This window comes from Diceros bicornis, chromosome 1, assembly GCF_020826845.1.
Source record: "Diceros bicornis minor isolate mBicDic1 chromosome 1, mDicBic1.mat.cur, whole genome shotgun sequence".
NCBI lineage: Eukaryota > Metazoa > Chordata > Mammalia > Perissodactyla > Rhinocerotidae > Diceros > Diceros bicornis.
In genome coordinates this window covers 86,262,213-86,281,537 of record NC_080740.1, presented here as the reverse complement: position 1 = coordinate 86,281,537, position 19,325 = coordinate 86,262,213, and the positions used below count along the sequence as shown (strand labels likewise).

The window sequence follows — 19,325 nt, the reverse complement described above, 5'->3', positions numbered from 1 at the left end:
AGGAACCGCGTTTCCCTAAGGGCTTGTACATTTTTCTTCCTCCTACCAGGAGGACTTCTCTCAGTGCCTCTTAATAATCATGCTAGGAAGAGAATTATGTCTTCTGGATGTCTCTTCACTCAAGTTCAAGGTTAATACTCAGGAACTGGGCCCTTCTGAGACACCTGGGGCTTGACATAGACTCAGAAAGAATTACTCCTAAATGGGAACATGCGCTTAGTGCCTCCTTTGCCTCGAGACACTGGAAGTGCTTTCTTCTCACCTCTGCCTTCTGCCCTTTGCCTCCACACGCTGCCCGTCTAGTCTCATGGAGGTACTGGTCTTTGCCCCAGCCCGTGGGCCGCCGCCGGACCCTGGGGGACTTGTATGCCAGCAGCTGGCGTCCAGGTGCCTCCCTCGGCATTTTCTTCCCGGGTCGGTGTTTGGAGCCGGGTCCCTGCATCTGCATGCGCCCCCCTGCTCCGGGACTGCCCGTGCCTGTTGCATGTGAGAAACCGTGATCTTGTCTGTACTGTGTGTGCTGGCATGTCGGTCTGGGAGGAGGGAGCCGGGGATATTTCTCAGCCTGGGGCTCTGTAGTTTCCCAAGTTAAAAACTGGTCCTGGGGGCCTCTGAGCCAGTGACCTGTTCATCAGGCAAGTTGCAGGGAAGAGAAACCCACGTCAAACCAGCTTAAGCAAAAAGGGAAGTGTATTGGCTCATTTCACAGGAAAGTCCAGGGTAGGGCTAGCTTCAAGCCTGGCTGGATCCAGGGACTGGAAAATGTTGTTGGGACCTGGGACTCACCCTCCCCACCTCTCTGCTCTGTTCTCTACCTCACTGACACTGTTCTCTCATGGTGACGACAGTTCTGGGCCCTCTTCGGGGACAGCCACGGAAGAAAGTGCTTCTCCTCCAACACACGTCCCAGGATTGGTTCCGACCAGCCCAGTTGGATGAGAAGCCATCCCTGAACCAATCACGGTGGGCAGGGGGTGTAGCACTTTGGCCAGGCCAGGGTCACACACCTGCCCCTCCCTCCATGTGGACGAGGCTGGTAGTCCACCAGAGAAAGGGCAGGTGGATGCTAAGCAGGCAGTGTCAGCAGGTCCCCCCTGCATCTAGCAGGTTCCCCACCTTGAGCTTTGTTAGCCATCACTGAGCGTCCCAGGGAGCCCAGAGGGCCTCTGAGTGCTAGAGAATCCGTGTGTAATTCAGTCCAAGGATGTGGGCCCCCGGAGTCCAGGGCCTGCAGGACTGACTGCACTTACTCTAGGACCCAAGCAGCGCCCCTTCCTGCCCAACCAAATAGAACTTCTGTGCATCCAGGGGCTAGAATTACCCCCTGCGCCCCTCCCAGCACCCACACCCCACCTGCAGCTTCCAGGAGTGAGGGGAACAGCTGACTGCTGTACACAGGATGTGTGCAACTTGAGTCAGCTCAGCCCCCATGGAGCAGGTCAGTAGGCTAGATCAATAAATAAATAAACGCCCTGTGTGTTTTCCGCCTCCCTTTGCACCAGCCGGGCAGGCCACAGACAGCCTGTGGTGTTTTCCCAAAGAGAGAGAGTCAGCCCCAACACACCAACCATCACCCCAGCCCTCAGCTGGCTCGGTTGCTCCCTGGGAGCTGGAAGGTAACCAACACAGGAAAGCCCTCTCCTTGCTCGCCGCCCTCCCCTGGGACGCTTCTCCATTGTCCTCCATCTCAGCAGCCAGAGCAGACACTGGCAGGGATAGGAGCTGTTCTCTTGCTCTCTGGAGGGCCCTGCCTGAGTGAGACAATGAGCAACCCTCCCAGCCAAACCTGGGCCATCAAGGGGGGCCGCCATGGCGGGGACACAGCTGGAGGCATCTCTCTGGGAGGAGGATGGGATCACAAGGATAGTCTTTTGGCTTTGGTGGGGGGGAGCAGGGAACCACAGAGAGTGGGGTGGAAGGCACCCCAATCACATTAATGAAAATTGAAGCTTCAGGCATGGTTGGATCCAGGTGCTTGAAAATAGTTAATGAAAAGTGAAGATCAGTTACCAGCTGGGTAATGAAAATTGCTAGCTGTCTCCTCCTTGGTAGTGATTTCAGCCTGAAACCACATGCTGCCAAATCCGGCTCATCCCTGACCTGCCAACCAATGAGAACTGAGGGGGAGCCAAGGAGGTTTTAACCCCCTCAGCATGAGCAAGTTGGTTCCCATCAGGCCTTCAGGACTTGTTCATTTACTAAACATTGACTAACTTACTAAACAGTTACTAAGTATTCCTGGTACCATACCCAGTGCTGGAGATAGAGGAATGAACTTAAAGACGCAGATCCCTGCCTTCATGGCGTTCATAATCTAGCAGAGGAAACAGACACGAAACACAATAAATAAGTAAATTACATGGTGTGCTAGAAGGTAACTCCCAGTATGGAGGGAAAAATAAACCTGAATATTGCATAAGGCAAGGTCAAGGAAGGTAACCTTGAAGCACAGATTTGAGGAAGATGAGGACAAACGTGTGACGCTGAGGGATTTCAGAGGGATTGAGGCCTGCCCCCTGTCCTGTGTCCTGTTGCTGCTTGCACACGGTCATCCAGAGCTAAGTGAGGGCTTGGGGGGTGCACAGAAATCTCTGGAGGAAATCCTTCCCTCCAATGGACAAGGGCATCTCACAGATCACAGCCTTAGCCATCAGCATCCCAGGACTCTCAGTGTCCTTGGCTTACTCCCACATCCCTTTGTCCCCACAGAGGAGAAATACACAGTCATCTACCCCTACACAGCTCGTGACCAGGATGAAATGAACCTGGAGAGAGGGGCCGTGGTGGAGGTCATCCAGAAAAACCTAGAAGGCTGGTGGAAGATCAGGTACCCGCTACAACTGGGTGGGGTTCAGGTCATGTGGGTTCCAGCTGCACAGAGGCCTGTAAGCGATTGCAGATGGGGGGAGGTTTCAGTCTGAGTCATAAAAGGATGCTTCTCCTCTGTGCTGTTTGGCTTCCCTCCCTACCCATCTCCCTCTCTAAAAATCCATAATAAGCAAAACCTTCTCTAAACACACTGAACCACAGATAGCAGGAACCCCATTGAGCAAGACTGGTCTCTACCTCCAGATGTTTCTCATAACGAGTAACTGGAGGCTGAAGCTGCCCTGTATGAGTGATTTCCCACTCCAGCCCTGCTCTGAGATCAGTACGATGCGTAACACCACGTGGACTGTAACTCAATCTGGAGCTGGTCCTTTGCGCTCATCTCAGGGTCCAATAGTGAAAGCAGGAGACCGGCATTTCAGACACTTTGGCACAGCTCTTTCCCCTATGTGATGAAATCAGAACCTCAGGTAGGATGGCCAGCTCGTCATGGTCTGCCCAGTACTTTCCCAGGTATAGTCATGAGAATCCCGGGAACACCCTCCTTGGTCACCCTAGTGGGCAGGCTGTGACCACAGGAAATCAGAGCAAAGGAAGAAGCCTGAGATCTACGCCATGATGTGAGGCAGGGCATTAGGGCCACTCACATGGGGCTGAGCCTGTGGCACTTCATGGTGTGAGCGCGTTCATTCAACATGCTCACACCAAGAGTCTGTTCTGGGCCAAGCCCTGTTCTGGGAGCTGAGGAGTCAACAGTGAGAAAGACACAATAGTTCACACCGACGGGCGCAGGAGACAGACTGACACGGTTACAGGGCAGGCAGGAGCGGCGTGTCTTTGGAGGGGGCCTTTGGAGCACAGAAAAGGGGCTCCTCAGCCCAGGGGTCAGGACGGCTTCCTGAGGGAGGGGACTTCAGAATAACCAAGGTTTGAAGCAGGAGCAGTGACAATGACGCCTAACATATATTAAGTATAACCTTACCTTGCTGCATAACGAATTATCCCAAAACTGAGTGCCTCTGGAATCCGGGAGTGGCTTAACTGGTCTCCGAGTCCCTCATGAGGTCTCAGTAGGATGTCAGCGAGGGCTGCAGTCATCTGAAGGTTTGGCCGAAGCCAGAAAGTGACAGTCAGGATTTGAACCCATGCCTTCTCACCCCAAAGCCCACTCCTCACTGCACGTGCTGCCTCTCTGCTTATGTCTCATAGAGAGGGCGTGAGTTGTGTGAAGCCTGACGTTTTTCAATTAGCACAAGGTTTATTCCCTCTCAGAGGGTATTTTAAGATTGACAGGGGCTGGCGCGGTGGTGGAGCGGTTAAGTTCACGTGCTCCGCTTCAGCGGCCCAGGGTTCACAGGTTCGGACCCCAGGCGCACACCGAAGCACTGCTTACCAAGCCATGCTGTGGTGGCATCCCATATAAAGTAGAGGGAGATGGGCACAGATGTTAGCCCAGAGCCAATCTTCCTCAGGAAAAAGAGGATTGGCAACAGACGTTAGCTCAGGGCTAATCTTCCTCACCAAGGGAAAAAAAAAAAAAAAGATGGACAAACGCCAAACTGTAGATTTCTATGTCCTTATAAATTTGCGTCCAGTTATAAAGGACCCTTTTTTCACTGAAACACAATGCTGTTTAGTTCTTAAAGTGGTTCTTGACAAAAGGTTTGGTCCTGCCCTATGTCCTCTCCAGTCAATCAAGTCTGTTCAATTTCCCCAAAGGTGTGGGCACCTATGTTGTGGGCCAGACCAGTGGCGTGCTGGTAAATGCGTAACAACCAGCTCTCCAACAGAAAAATGCTCTTGCGTTGTGGTGTTTGCCAATTCCCCTAGTGTAAATACTCCCACTGTGGCTGATTTCAAGCTACCAGTGTGATGTCACTAAACGGGGAGTTCTGGAAAGGTGTGCACAGTTGGCTGTCACAAGCCAGCTCCAGCACACATCTGGTCTGGGTTAACCCCTCTGGTCCTGCTGTGAAACTGAGTTCTGTCATGCAGAGAAGTAAGAATTCAGTAAGCTGGTCTGTCGGGGTTTCAGTCACTCTGCAGTTCAGTGATGGCCAGCTGACCCTTGGCAAGCCCTGGAACCAGCCCCCGAACTGCTTCATTCCCAGCTGAATGCACGTTTAATCTACATGTTAACCAACATGAATGGAGCCTGCCTTGTCTGTGCCAGGCTTTGTGCCAAGCGCTGGGGCTGCTGGGAAGAGGCAGCAGAGCACAGGGGTTAGGAGCGCAGGCTGGTGCAGCTGCCCAGGTCTGAATCCATTCCTACCCCCTCCCGGCATCGGAGGGATGAAATCCATCAATCGCAGTCAAGTACTTAGAACAGGCCTGACACAGAGTAGGTGCCCTCTGAGTGCCAGTTATCATTATCATTAATTATTGTTGTCATTGCAGCAATGACCATCAGGGGACAATGACTGTAGCAGAGCTTTCCGGCTGCTCACGCTCGCCAGGCCCATTGGCACTTTGTCCACTTGTCCTCTTATTTTTTCATTCACACAGAGATGAGTCAACCGCAGTCCCCCCCAGAGCTCGCATTCTAACTGGGCAGACAGAACCACCACAGCCAAGTGTCAGTGTGTTATAGGTGCCGGGATTGCGGTGGGCGGGAGACAGCGGGGCACTGTGGAGGGCAGGCTTCTTTCTCTGTAAGCCTCAGGAAAGGCTGCAGAGAAGCAGTGGTCTTAAACAGAGCTGGAAGGAGGAGCAGGAAGGAGAATGGGAAGGGGCTTTCAAGGCAGAGAGTTTCCAGAAGCAGGAGCCTGGCGGGTGAAAGATGGTGGTGCATTTGGGAGATTGCAAGCCACTTCGGGTGGGTGGGACGTGGGGGTTGCTGTGAGAGACGAGGCTGGGGAGACAAGGAGAGGCCAAGTTGGGAAGGCCTTGAATGCCAAGCTGAGGGCTTAGGCTTCATCAGGAGGCAGCGAGCAGTGTGCCAGCCTCTGGCCCTGGGCAGTTGTGACCCATCGTTCCTGCCATCTGGGACCCGAAGTATGATTCACAGTAGGAGCGCAGCTTCTTCCCATAGGCCTGGCAGAGCAACCTGACCAGCATCCTTCCTCCTCCTCCCAGGTACCAGGGCAAAGAGGGCTGGGCCCCAGCCTCCTACCTAAAGAAGAGCAGTGGGGAGCCCTTACCCCCAAAGCTGGGCCCCGGCTCACCCGCCCATGCAGGCGTCCTTGACCTGGATGGAGTCTCCCGGCAGCAGAACGCGGTGGGCAGGGAGAAGGAGCTGCTCATCAACCAGAGGGACGGCCGGTTTGAAGGCCGCGCAGCACCTGAGAGCGACATCAGGCAGCGTGAGTGATGCCCACCTGAGCTCCCAGCAGCTGAGGGCCTACTGTGTGCCAGGCTCTGTACCCCAAGCTCCTCACGTATTGTCCCTCATCTTTACAACAGCCCTGCTGCCCACCATCCTGTAAATAAGAAAACAGAGGCTCAGAAACCCCAGGGAACTTGTTCCAGATCATTCAGCCAGCAAGTTGCAAGACCTGAGTCAAGAGATGTTGCTTTCCTACTCCACACCATGTTTTTTCCATGATCTCATGATGATCATGATAGCTACTGTTTCTCAAGCCCCTACTGTGTGCCAGGAGTCTGATAATTAGTCTCATTGACTCCTCGTAACAACCTTTGAGGGATTTATTACTTTGTTTTACAGATTAGGAAACAGAGAGATGAGGTGGTTTGTCCAAGACCAGCCAGCTAGTACACAGTGGGGCCAGGACTTGAACCCAGGCCCCTCTGACTCCAGCACCTGTGCTCTCTGCATGGTCTCATTTCTGAGCCAGAGGAAGAAAAAGTTGACCCTGTGCTGGGTTTCCTCCAACAACAGTCCTTTACACATCCTGCTTTTCAGAGCCTCCCTGTGTATATTTTACCATGTAATGCTCCCAACACACCTGATAATTGGGTTCATTACTGTTGTCAGCTGTGTGCCCAGGACTCCAGCCTCAAGCATGTGATCCTGTCGTGGTCATGCAGGGCAGAAGGAACCTGTCTCTTGAGAAAAGACTTCCCTCTAGCCACAGGGATGCAGTCACTTGCCCCTGGCTGGGCTTCTCCAGCTGGTTATAGTGGCTCTTAGAACTTCTCGAGTCTCTCAGTTCTCTGCTTAGCTGCTCTGAGAAAACACTGACATGCCATGGCAGGGGTTCTTCCCAGCCCCTGGTTTCTGTGATTCTAATCTGTCGTGGCCGAGAGCCCGGGAGATTCCCATTAATACCAGAGGAGCAAATGAAAATCTGAAACCCCACATTTTTTGTTCATTAGGATGTAGATTAGGATGCTCAAGCAAAGATCACACGCACGCGGGCGCATGCAGAGAGACACACACACACACACACACACACACACACACCCAGTAACAGTGGCTCAAATAATTTAGATGTTTATTTCTTTCACACAGAGCAGTCCAGGTATACGTCCAGGGCTGCTATGGCAACTCCACCCAGTCAACAGTCTTGTTATGCTGCATCTATCTTGTATTGCGCTCATCCACCTGGTCCAGGATGGCTCACCACTAGTCCAGCCAATGAGGGAGGCAGGGAGAAGTGTAGAACTCAGAAGTTACACGCTTTCCACTCTCTCACATCCCATTGGCCAGAACTTAGTCACATGGTAATACCTAGCTGCAAGGGAGTTTGGGAAATGTAGTCTTTATGTAGACAGCTAAGTGTCTGGCTAAAACTCTGTTACTATTTATTCTAATGGAAGACTGCTAATCTCTTAAATACCCATTTGTAGTAAATTAAGAGATTAGCAGTCTCCTCCATACCCCAACTGCCAAAATACCCCTCTATGTGGACCCATGCTGAACCAGCTCTGGCAACAGATGGGGTGACTTCCTCCATGTTCTGCCTTGAGCCAGGAGCCTTGGACCACTGCAAAGTCATCCTCCTCCTGACCCTGAGATCCAGAGCGAGGGCAGCCCAACTCCAGAGTAAAAACCCCTGAAGCCATCAGCCCACGTGTGTTTGGTTCTGTTTGTGTATTGTTAGATTTGGGTTTGCCCTAGAGCACCAAGCCAGGAGCTGTAACATTTATTTCGTGCCTGCCACCTGGAGCCTCACACGTATTGTTTCCTCTCCACTCCATCACTGCTCCTGGGAGGCAGGTGTCATCCACCTCCTGCAGATGACGGCCTTGGGGCTCAGAGAGTCCAGTAACTAGTTGTGACCCACCTCTGCGTTCCTCTGAAGCCTACACTTGTTGCCCTTCCTGGAGAGCTTTCCTCTGCTCCAGCACACAGTGTGCTGGTGTCCTGAGCCGAGTCTGAGCAGCCCCTTCCTAATCGGGCTCTTCTCACAGGAAGCGCCGCAGCGGCTCACTAACGCCTGTGCAGGGCGTCACGCCTGACCTTCTGCGGGAGAGAATAGATCTATCCTGGTGTCCACCTCAGAAATGTTATCTGTAGAATTCTTCAGTGTGTAAAATAAGATCTTATCTCTTTATAGGATCGCCCAAGATGAGACAGAGACCCCCTCCTCGCCGGGATATGACCATAGTAAGTGGACACTTGCTGTTGGGGAGGCAGGCCCTGACCTGAGATTGACCCTCACACTCACCTCACCCTTCCTAAAGATGCTCTTACCTGTCTACACAGAAGCCTCGAGAAGCTGGCCGTACAAGTGCTAGTCCCCATTAACAGTTGGAAAGACTGAGGTCCAGGGAGGGGAAACAGTCTGCCCATGGCTTTGTGACCAATGGCCTCAGGGTGTGCTCTCTGCTTCCTGAGCCCACCTGGCTTTCTTAGGTCAGTCTTCTTAAATAAGGTCACTTGCATCCGAAACTGGGGTAGGACACAAATGTCGCTTGTGGGGCCATTCTGATATCTTTCTTTCATGCTCCATTTTTAATTCTTTAGGTACCTTTCTAGCCAATATTTTGAAAAATGGGCCTTCTTTTTTTAATGTCTGCCATTAGTTGAGCGTCTGTTGGGTGCCATGTGCTGTGCTGGGTGCTTCCCTACGTTAACTTATTGAATGCTTACAGTGACCCCCACCAGCTAGAGCCTGTTATAATCCCCATTCTACAGGAGATGCAACAAGGCTCCAGAAGGGGAAGTGATTTGCCCAAAACCCTTCACATAATCAGTTTCCAACCCAGATGGGTCTGACTCGCAAACCTGTGTTCTTTCCACAACCCTCGCTGCCTCTTATATTCAGAAGATATTGTCTTGCCCCAAAGTTTCGTGATTATAGGCATATGTCCTATGTTTCTTCTCGTCGCTCTAAAGCTGAAGGGCCAGTGACCCATCTAGGAATGAGTGGTCCTCTTTGTTTTGTCCTTTAGAATCCAAGTGGGCCCACCAGTATCCCCCAAGGGTGACTGTGCCCCAGTCCCCTAGCGCCCCCCACAGCCCCCTGCAGCGCGGCAGTAGCGCACTCACATTGGAGTTTGCACTGTGTTCAATTGTACCAGCCTCGAGGTCTCAACCTGCCCAAGCCCCCCGTCCCACCCCAGGTGGAGGAAGAGTATTACACCATCGCCGAATTCCAGACGACCATCCCCGACGGCATCAGCTTCCAAGCGGGCCTGAAGGTCGAGGTGAGTGGACCTGGTGTCCCGCTGCCTACCTGGGATTCTTGATTCTAAGCAGCGCCCTACTTCTCATCTCCTGCTACTCTCACCTCCTACTTTTATATTCTTTTTTTTTTTGTAACAGCTTTATTGAGATATAATTCACATACCATACAAGTCACTGATTTGAAGTGTAAAATCCAGTGGTTTTTAATATATTTGCAGAATTGAGCAACCATCACCAAAATCAGTATTAGAACATTTTCATTTGAAAAAGAAACCTTGTCATTGGTCACGCCCATTTCCCTGCAGTCCCTCTCGGTCCCTTCAGCTCCAGGCCTAGGCAACCACTAGTCCACTTTGTGTCTATAGGTGTGCCTGCTTTAGACATTTCATGTAAGTAGGAACATACACTATGTGGTCTTTTGTGACTGGCTTGTGTTCTGTTTTTATCACCTCCTACTTCTTGCCTCTCCTCTCCTTGTCTTCCCACTCCTTTCCATGTCTACTCTGTTCCCTGAATAAAGGCCACCATAAATCCTTTCTCCCCTTCATTTCTCTTTTCTTTCTTCATGGGGTTAGAGCTGGAAGGTGTTTGTTCCCAGGAAATCCTGTGAGTCACGGGATAGCGGCGAGGCGCCAGGCACTGTACCAAGCACTTGACACGCAGTAGCTCGCTTGGTCACGTGATCCCTCGCTCTTGTGAGGCCGGACTCTTACAGTCCCCATGTCTCAGATGAGGAACCCTGGGCTCCGAAAAAAGCTACTGTCCAAAGTCACATGGCTAAAAGGTGGCAGAGCCGGGATTTTAACCCATGTCTGTCTCCAGATTTGAGCCAGGGGTGTTGACAGCCTGTGGTTATTTATGTGCTGACATTTGGGAACTTCAGGATGGCAGAGATCATGTCTGTTCCTCAATCCTGTATCCCCACAGGCAGTGCAGTGCCTAGAACACGGTAGGTTTGCAATAAATGTTGTCGAATCAGTGAAAATTGTCTCCCCACCAGCCTCCTGCTTAACACGCAGAGGCCCGGGTGTGTTTCCTCCGTTCTGGCCTGTAGCCCTGGTGTTGGTCCGTAGTAGGTGCTCAGTAAACCACTCCTTTATGAGTGAAGGTTTGGGTGAATGAAGGAAATAAGGAGTGAATGAGTGGTTATTGAGTCAACACGTCAGTGTGGCAGTCTCCTAAGGGTCTTTACTCGCTCTCTGAGAGGCTTCCAGAGCACCCCCTGTTTCCCTCCAGCTCTGACGCTTCCTGCCTCTCTCTCTTCCCCTCGCGTCCCGGGGCAGCTGCCCAGTGAGCCTGGCAGAGGCGACTTCCTGAAGGTGCATCCTGGGCCTCACCAGCACTGATTCTGCCCAGGGCTCTCCAGAAACTTCTCCTCAAGCCAAGTGTCCTTCAGCCCATTGAAAGAGGGCTGTCTGCAGGGGTGTTTAAAGAACCTGAGCTGAAGTCTCTCAAGCTAATTTTTGTAAAATGCAAATCCTAATCCACACAGAGAAACTTAGGGGAAAGCAGAAATACCGCCAAGGCTCTAAAAGGCTTTCTTTCTGCTCCCTTTTTTTTTTTGCCATTTTGGTCTTTCCAACTTCAAATACACAGAGAGAACTCACAAGGCATATTGATTGTGCTGCAAGAGAATTCTATGCCCAATTCCCCCATCTTGCTGTTTGTAAACATATGTATCCTATTCTGACATGAAACATGCCTCTTTCTTAACATCTTTCCAAGCCGTTTTTCCAGAACATCATCAAGAGCTGTTCCTGCTACCATTGCTTTTCAGCCTGTTTCCACTGCTTTTCTCTGAACCCCACAGGTCCAGCTGACCCTTCCCCACCTTTCTTACTCTCTCTTCCAGGAATGACCTTCCTTTAACCCAGCTCGTAGCCCTCTACCTGCCTTCTCATAGAAGGCACTCAAGGCCATTTTTTGAACTGAACTTGGCATATCAAAACCCAACTGTTCCTCAAATCTCTGCTTCCTCCGGGAAGCCTCTCCTGATTCGCACTGGTTTCTCTTCCCTCCCCTGTGTTAGCTGCTCCGGGGCCACGTGTCTCAGTTCTTAACTAAGCGCAGTCCCTCACTTCTGTACATGATGCTTTCTTGACATGATGAGAATTGAATGTTAGTTCCCCCTCCTTCTTCAATAACTGAGTTTTGGATTCCGAGTTTAAAGTCATCCTCCCTCGGCGCTTTGAAAAGATCGTCCCCTTCTCTTCTTGCATCTAGCATTGCTAGGAAGCACTACTGTCTACCTGATTCTTGTTCTCTTGTTCGTTATCTGTCATTTCTCTGATTCTCTCAGGAGTTCCTCATTATCTTTAAAGTGCTGATGGCACCGAAGTGTGTCTGGGTGTGAGTTTATTTTTATCCTGCTTAGTGTGTGGTTGGTTATTTCAGTCTAAGGACTCGGGAGGTCTTCCTAGAAAATTCCCCCTTTTACTTCCTTAAATATTGACTCCCTTCACTGTCTTTATTCTTTCCTTCTGGAACTGTTATTAAACAGATATGGGAACTCTTGCCCCTATTCTCCATGTCTCAGCTTCCCTTTCGTATTTTCCATCTTCATCCCTTGTGCTGCATTCTTAGAGCATTCTGCTTCATCTGTTAGCTCATTAATTTGCTCTTTAACAGTTCAGTTTATTGCTTATTTTAACAATTATAGGGGGCCGGCCCCATGGCGTAGCGGTTCAGTGCGCGCACTCCACTGCTGGCGGCCCGGGTTCAGATCCCAGGCGCCCACCAATGCACCACTTATCAAGCCATGCTGTGGCAGCGTCCCATATAAAGTGGAGGAAGATGGGCACGGATGTTAGCCCAGGGCCAGTCTTCCTCAGCAAAAAGAGGAGGATTGGCAGATGTTAGCTCAGGGCCGATCTTCCTCACAATAAATAAATAAATAAAAACAAAAATTTAAAAAAAAAAAACAATTATAATTTTCATGTCCAAGAGCTCTTATTGATTCTTTTTCATAGTCACCTGTTCTTGTTTCATAATAGCCTGTTCTTTCATGAATTGGATGCCCTTCTGTATCTCTCTAAGGATATTAAGTATGTTTAATTTAAGCTCCTATTGAGATTGTTCATTATCTCTTTCCTCAGTTGCACATCCTTTGCCGTGGTATTGGTATTTATTTCAGTTCTTTTCACGGTGTTAGTACTTGCTTGGGGCTGTGTAAGAAGTGGCAGCGGACAGTTGGGGAGTGTACAGAAGTAGCTGGTCAGCTTCCACTGGTTTCAGTGCCAGATTGGGGACTTCTGAGTCAGCCACCGAGCAGTGTTGTGTCTCTGTGACCCAGGCTCCCATGTTCACTGTTTCCACTTGTGAGCAGTCACCTTCTTTACTCCACCTGTCCTACAAGAATGGGATACAGGGCATAGAGGGGTCAACCAGCCTGGCTGCTTCTGCCGTGGTGTCCCAGTTAACCCCTGCCACTTGCTCCTGGGCCTGCCTGTTCCTGGGTTCTGCCCCCTTGAGGTCTGGCCGGCATCAGCACTGCTGCCACCTTTTGCCTCAGGACCCCCTGGGCCACAGCTGTCTTCTGCAGCTTATGTCCATCAGTCGTTCCTACCAATTCCTGGCCCACTAACCTCTCCCCTTCCTCCTTCTGAGCTTGACTTTGTATTCATTTATTTGTTTCCCTGGATTTGTTGCATAAAGGAGGAAGCTGCTGTTCACTCCATCTCCTGTCTTAAAAACAGAAGACTGAATTGCGTATTATAAAGGGTTTTTTCCCCCAGAGAGTTGAAAAACATTATAAAACCTTCTTCTCCTTTAAGATGATGAGTTTCCAGCATTTTGTGCAAACACACACATTGTTTGAGCATGCTGGCAAACTGAACATTTACCGATCACCACCACCACTCCCTGGCTCAGAATGTTCCAGAATCCGCCAAGGGTGGCTCAGGGTGTCATGGACAATGCACTGAAGCCGAGGGCTGACTCTGCGAGTGGTAGGGAGTTCGTGGATCCCTGGGGCTCCCTGGAGGTGTTGGGGAGTTTCCCTCCAGGTTCCACCCACTTCAACCAGAACCATTCCCCTTTTTTGTGTCTGGCTTTTAGCCTGTCTATTTTTGCTGAAGCTGATCCAATAAAAAGCTCAATACCAAGCATTCTTTTGCAGAAAGCACAGATATAACCCATCCTTGAGACGTCTGTGCTTACTGTTGCATGATGTCAGCACAGGTTCTGCAGTGGTAACTTGAGGGACTCGAGTGGGAAATAGTTGCCGCTGAAGTTTTTGGCTTAAACAGGTATTCTTAAGATAAATACTGTATCTTCTTGTTTCTTCTCCAGTTTGCTTCCTGGTTCATTTCAACATCATATTAGGCTTCAGAATTCACTTATGGAACCACAGTGTTCCCCTGGTGCTACTAGGAACACCTTAGTTTCTTGCCTGGTCTGTATATCTTCAAAATGTGTTTTACTGATGATGATATGGTGATGACATAGGCATCTCTCCATGCAGGTGCCTTACACACTTGATAACTCATCTTCACAGAAGTCCCGAGCGGTCGATATCTTTAGCCCATTTTACAGATGTACCTGAGACAGAGAGGTTAGGTGAATTGCCCAGGGCCACATAAGCTAGGAAGTGGTGGAGCTGGGATTTGAACCCAGGTCGCTCTGGTTTTAAAGCCCAGGCTCTTTTCTTTCCCCTTCGTTCTTGTGAATTTGTATTTGCTTTTATTCATAATTGCCCTTGGTTTCTCTCTAATAAACAAAAACTCCCATGAATTGTGATTCAGAACACAAATGTTTAGAGCTTCTGCCATAGTACTCTGCATAGAGTGTAAGCTTAGCAAATCCTCACTGATATATTTTATTTTGATTGGTGTCCTATTTTCACTTGCTCACATACGTAAGTGTTAGAGTTGGTGAATTCACAGATGTGCCGACGATAACTTGTATGCCCAGAATCACCTTCGGTTGTTATCAGAGCTACCAAGTGTTGATAAGATGCTGGTCACCTTCACATGGAGGGTGTACATTTATCAGTACCCTTCCCTGGAGAGACTCCTGTGGGACCTGTCCCGTGCATCCTGCTTTCCCAGTGATCTCCACAATAATTTAAGAACAGCTAATGTTTTCCTGTCAGTGTTCACCAAATGCTGTTGCACATTAGCTTATCTGGTCGGCATGAAACTCCTGCGAGTGGGTGGTGGTGTTCTTACCGTCATCCCCGTTGTGTGGTGTGGAATCTCAGGCATGTGGCTTGTGCAGGCCATTCCAACAGTAAGAGGTGGAGGCAGAACCAGAGCCTGGGATGGCAGGCCCCAGAGCCCAGCCTCTGCCTCCTGCTCTGGATCTGTGGCTGCCATCTTCTCCGAGTTGGGCGGGCGGCCGAGTGCAGCAGCAGAACCACGCCCTGGGCCCTTGTTGCCCCCAGCACTTTCTCACCCCAGGCGCGGCTGCTCCCCAAGCAGGATCCCCTTTCCAGGGCACGGTCGAGTAGTGGTAAAAGCTCGGGCCCTGGAGCCCCCCAGCCTGCCTCTGACTCCCACTTCCACCACTGACTTTCTGCGTGACCCGCTGTGAGCTCCTCAGCTCTCCTGAGGCTCGATTCTGCATCTGTAAGATGGGACGATAATTGCCATCTCATAGGGCGGTTGTAAGCATTAATCAGATCTCCTCTGCACAGAGCCTGCCAGGGAATTGCAGTGTGTTAGTCTGCTCACACTGCCATTGCAAAATACCACAAACTTAGTGGTTTGGACAACAGAGATTTATTTTCTCACAGTTCTGGAGGCTGAAAGTCCAGGATCAAAGTGTTGGCAGGTTTGGTTTCCCCTGAGGCCTCTCTCCTTGGCTTGCAGACAGCTGCCTTCTCACTGTGTTCACACCTGGTCGTCCCTCGTTCTGTATGTTCTCTGTGTCCTAATCTCCTCTTCTTATAAGGACACCAGCTATATTAGATTAAGGTCCGCCCTAAGGACCCCATTTTAACTTATTTGCCTCTTAGAAGGCTCTATCTCCAATTACAGTCACATTCTAAGGTGCGGGGGGGTTAGGGCTTCAGCATATGAATTTGGAGGGGACGCAGTTCAGCCTGTAACATGCAGCATGCACACCTTTCACTCGTGTGAATTCAGCCATACAATACTGAACAAAAACGAGACAGGAAACATGAGATCTTAAATAACGTGAGCAATTCCACCCGCCATTCCATTCAGTGGGAGTGTGTCCCAGAGGGAGAAGGAGATGGGATGAAAGTCTATTTTACCTCCATCAGCAGCGGTTCCCCTGCATCTAAACACGAGCTGAGTGTGTCCATACAGCGTGACCCAGAAACACCAGCCAACCACTCCATGTGGTGCTCACCCAAAGGAGCAGCCATCAGGGCTCGTGTCGGGTGTACGTGGGTTTTGCCTTGTCCTTTAGACTTGTAGCAGATGCTGCTGGTGGCCTGCCCTGCATCTCGAGCCCCCGAGCTGACCTGCAGCTGCACACAGGTGCCTGCACCTGCGTCCAGCCCAGAAAGGGGGAAAGCTACTGCCCTGTGGGGGAGGGACTGGGAGTGAGGAGATTACTGTCCCCACCCCCAGTGGGCTGAGTCTGATTCTGCATGGTCTCTCAGAGGGTCCCTGGCAGATTAAGCCCCAGAGGCCAGAGCTCATAACTGTCTCTCACTTTCCCCGTGCCTCACTTGTGCTTCCTGAAATCACCTCTCAGATTCGCTACCTACAGCCAGGTCCATGTCTCAGGGACTGCTTTTGGGGGAATCCAAAGTTAGACAAGAACCTAGCCCCATCTAAGATGTTCCTGATACACAGTCAAGTCTCTAGAGATGGGCCACCAGAGATGTTGTCTGTGAATCTGCCGAGTCCAAATTTCTGCTTCTAGAAGTCCAGTTGCATTGGGTTCTCGCAGCCCACTGTGGTCCACTGGCCCTGAGACCATACCTACTAAGTCCTTTCTTCTGTCCTCCCTTTCAGGTGATCGAGAAGAACTTGAGTGGCTGGTGGTACATTCAGATTGAAGATAAGGAAGGATGGGCCCCAGCAACCTTCATTGACAAGTATAAGAAGACCAGCAATGCCTCAAGACCCAACTTTCTGGCTCCCTTGCCCAATGAGGTGACCCAGCTCCGGCTGGGGGATGCAGCCCCGATGGAGAGCAACACGGGCAGTGAAGCCACTGGCCCCTCCCGGCCCCTGCCCGAGGCACCACATGGTGCTGTGGACTCTGGGATGCCATGGTCCAAAGACTGGAAGGGTGGTAAGGAGGTCCTGAGGAAGGCGTCTTCAGACACCTCCTCATGCGCAGGGTACGAGGAGATCTCGGACCCCGACTTGGAGGAGAAGCCCAGCCTCCCTCCCCGGAAAGAATCCATCATCAAGTCGGAAGGGGAGCTGCAGGAACGGGAGCGGCAAAGGATGGAGCAGCTCAGGGGCTCCTCGCCCAAGCCTCCTGGCGTGATTTTGCCAATGATTCCAGCCAAACACACCCCCCCAGCCCGGGACAGCAGGAAGCCAGAGCCCAAACCTGACAAAAGCAAGTTGTTCCAGCTGAAAAATGAGATGGGGCTGGAGTGTGGCCACAAAGTATTGGCCAAGGAGGTGAAGAGGCCCAACCTCCGACCCATCTCCAAGTCCAAAGCCGACCCCCCAGAGGAGAAGCCAGAAGCCATTCCCCAGAATCCCTTCTTGAAGTCCAAACCTCAGGTTAGGCCAAAACCAGCTCCTTCCCCCAGGACAGAGCCACCTCAGGGCGAAGACCAAGTGGACATTTGCAACCTCAGGAGCAAGCTCAGGCCTGCCAAGTCCCAAGAGAAACCCTCATTGGATGGGGAGAGCAGCCACCAGGCTGTCGGGGGCCAAGACCTGGCCTTCAGCCGGAGCTTCCCCCCAGGGGAGGGGCCTGGCCGCGCCCCAGAGAGGACGGGCAAGCAGGATGGGCTCAGCCCAAAGGAGATGTCCTGCAGAGCTCCTCCGAGGCCAGCCAAGACCGTGGATCCTGCTCCCAGGAATGTGCCCGTCCCTCTCCAAGAGGCACCCCAGCAGAGACCCGTGGTCCCACCCCGGAGACCACCACCCCCTAAGAAAACCTCCTCCGCGTCCAGGCCCCTCCCAGAGGTCAGAGGACCACAGCGTGAGGCCAACGAAGGCAAAGTGGCTCCTGCCCCAGGCCGGGCCCTCCTTGTCCCTCCAAAAGCCAAACCTTTTCTCTCCAACTCCTCAGGGGGCCAGGATGACATGCGAGGCAAAGGTGGGCTGGGGCCACGGGGGCCAGGCAAGATTGGAGAAAACAGGGATAAAATGGCTGCAGCCCCTGTCCCCAGCGCTGACGGCCCGAAGGACTTGTATGTGGCCGTGGCCAACTTTGAAGGAGACGAAGATACCAGCAGCTTCCAGGAGGGGACGGTGTTTGAGGTCCGGGAAAAGAACAGCAACGGCTGGTGGTTCTGCCAGGTCGTGAGTGGGGCCCCCTCCTGGGAAGGGTGGATTCCTTCCAACTATCTCAGAAAGAAGCCGTAGCCGCCTCCCTCCCTGCCTGGAGGTCCCAAGCATCCCTGCTGGCTTTACCCACATATTTAATATGCCTCTTAATTTATCATCCTCCACGCAGCCTCAAAGGAAGGAAGACTGGAGTACCGTGATTTCTTCCCTCCCATGGGTGGAGAGTGATCCCTCCCATCACAGCATCCCCTGGAGGCTCAGAGACACACCCCTTGCTTTCTCTCCACTCAGCATCCCTGCCTTAAGGCCAGTGGCGTTCCACCCAGCCTCCCTGCCTACCCAGCAGCAGGACCATGACTCTCCAAGGTCTCCAGGACCAGAACCCAGCATCTGGAGAAACTGCAGAAAAGGTTTCTCATGGCTTGGACCAGGCATAGGAAGGGACAGCCCTCCCTGGCATCCCACCCAGTCCGTGACAGCTTGCTCTAATTTCTCCGTGTCTCTAAGAGCCCAGTGACTTTATTCACTCAGTTTCCAGGATGCCTGGTACCAGAAAGAACTTCATCCTATAGAAGTTGGCTCCATTGCCAATCCCAGGGAGGTTTCCTCTTCCCCGAGGGCTCAGGACCATGGGCCTCTCAGGTTCAACCAGATGCAGCTGCCCCAGGAGTGGGGTGGAGGTCCGCTCGGCCATCCTGCCTCCCATCTTCTTCTGTCCTGGGACTTTATTGGTCCTAAGGAAATAGTTCCAGCTCTGAGCATGCTTCACTTTCCTGCCGCAGGCTCATCCATCCTAGGGCTTTTAAATAAGAATCCCCACTTGCCTTGGGGCGTTTTCATTTTTGTCTACCTGGAGCGAGAGCTCAAAGTTTGTTTGAATAAGGGGGCCCTTCCCTTTGCTGAATAGCTAGTAGATGCCAACACTGAAATTGGCACTTTACATTCATGTTTTAACCCTCTCTTACCATATTATACCCATTTTATAGATGAGGAAACTCGGACTGAGTGTCCCCAAGGCACTCTAGCTAGGAAGAGGAGAAAAGAGGATTTGAATCCAGGCCTGCCTGACTTCCATGCCTATGCCCTTCCCACCCCCACCTCCCCCACCCCGTAAGAGGCAAACCAGGCAGGGCAGAGGGAGAAGCTGGCCGGGTGCCGGGAGCAAGCGGCCATGTGGCTTCCTTGTGGTGTGGGTGAGGGGATGCCTGTGGCTGCTCCCACACCCACCACCCCTCTGGCCCACTGCAGCATACCCCAAAGGCTGCCCTGTCCTCAGCAGCTGCTCCATGCAGGGGGACGCCCAGGGCCCTGGTGGCTGCCACAGAGCCCTGTTTCCTGCACCTGTGCTGGTGCCCCCACAGGGGGATGGAGCTTATGAGCAAAGGGCACTGAAGTGGTCCCACATGCCAGCCTCGGGCAGCCTGGTGGCTCAAGGACCAGCAGCTGGGTCTCCGCCAAACTGAGCCTAGCAAGCAGTACCCCAAAAAGAGACAGGAACCCAAGGGTCAGGCAGATGCCTCCTCTCCCTCCGTGCTGCTGCTTCCTGCTCCTCTCTGGCATTCGGAGAGCAG

General features: G+C 51.9%; 1 protein-coding gene across 1 annotated transcript in view; it reads left to right on the top strand.

The window, feature by feature from the left end:
• The window catches only part of SH3PXD2B (SH3 and PX domains 2B), a 100,235-nt gene extending 81,525 nt beyond the window's left edge, over positions 1-18,710 (top strand). The window contains exons 9-13 of the mRNA XM_058546042.1: positions 2,710-2,827; positions 5,905-6,131; positions 8,289-8,338; positions 9,256-9,381; positions 16,291-18,710. Coding sequence (XP_058402025.1) covers positions 2,710-2,827; positions 5,905-6,131; positions 8,289-8,338; positions 9,256-9,381; positions 16,291-17,832 — 2,063 coding nt within the window. The 3' untranslated portion in view covers positions 17,833-18,710. The remainder of the gene's footprint in view (positions 1-2,709; positions 2,828-5,904; positions 6,132-8,288; positions 8,339-9,255; positions 9,382-16,290) is intronic.
• Positions 18,711-19,325: the final 615 nt, after the last annotated feature.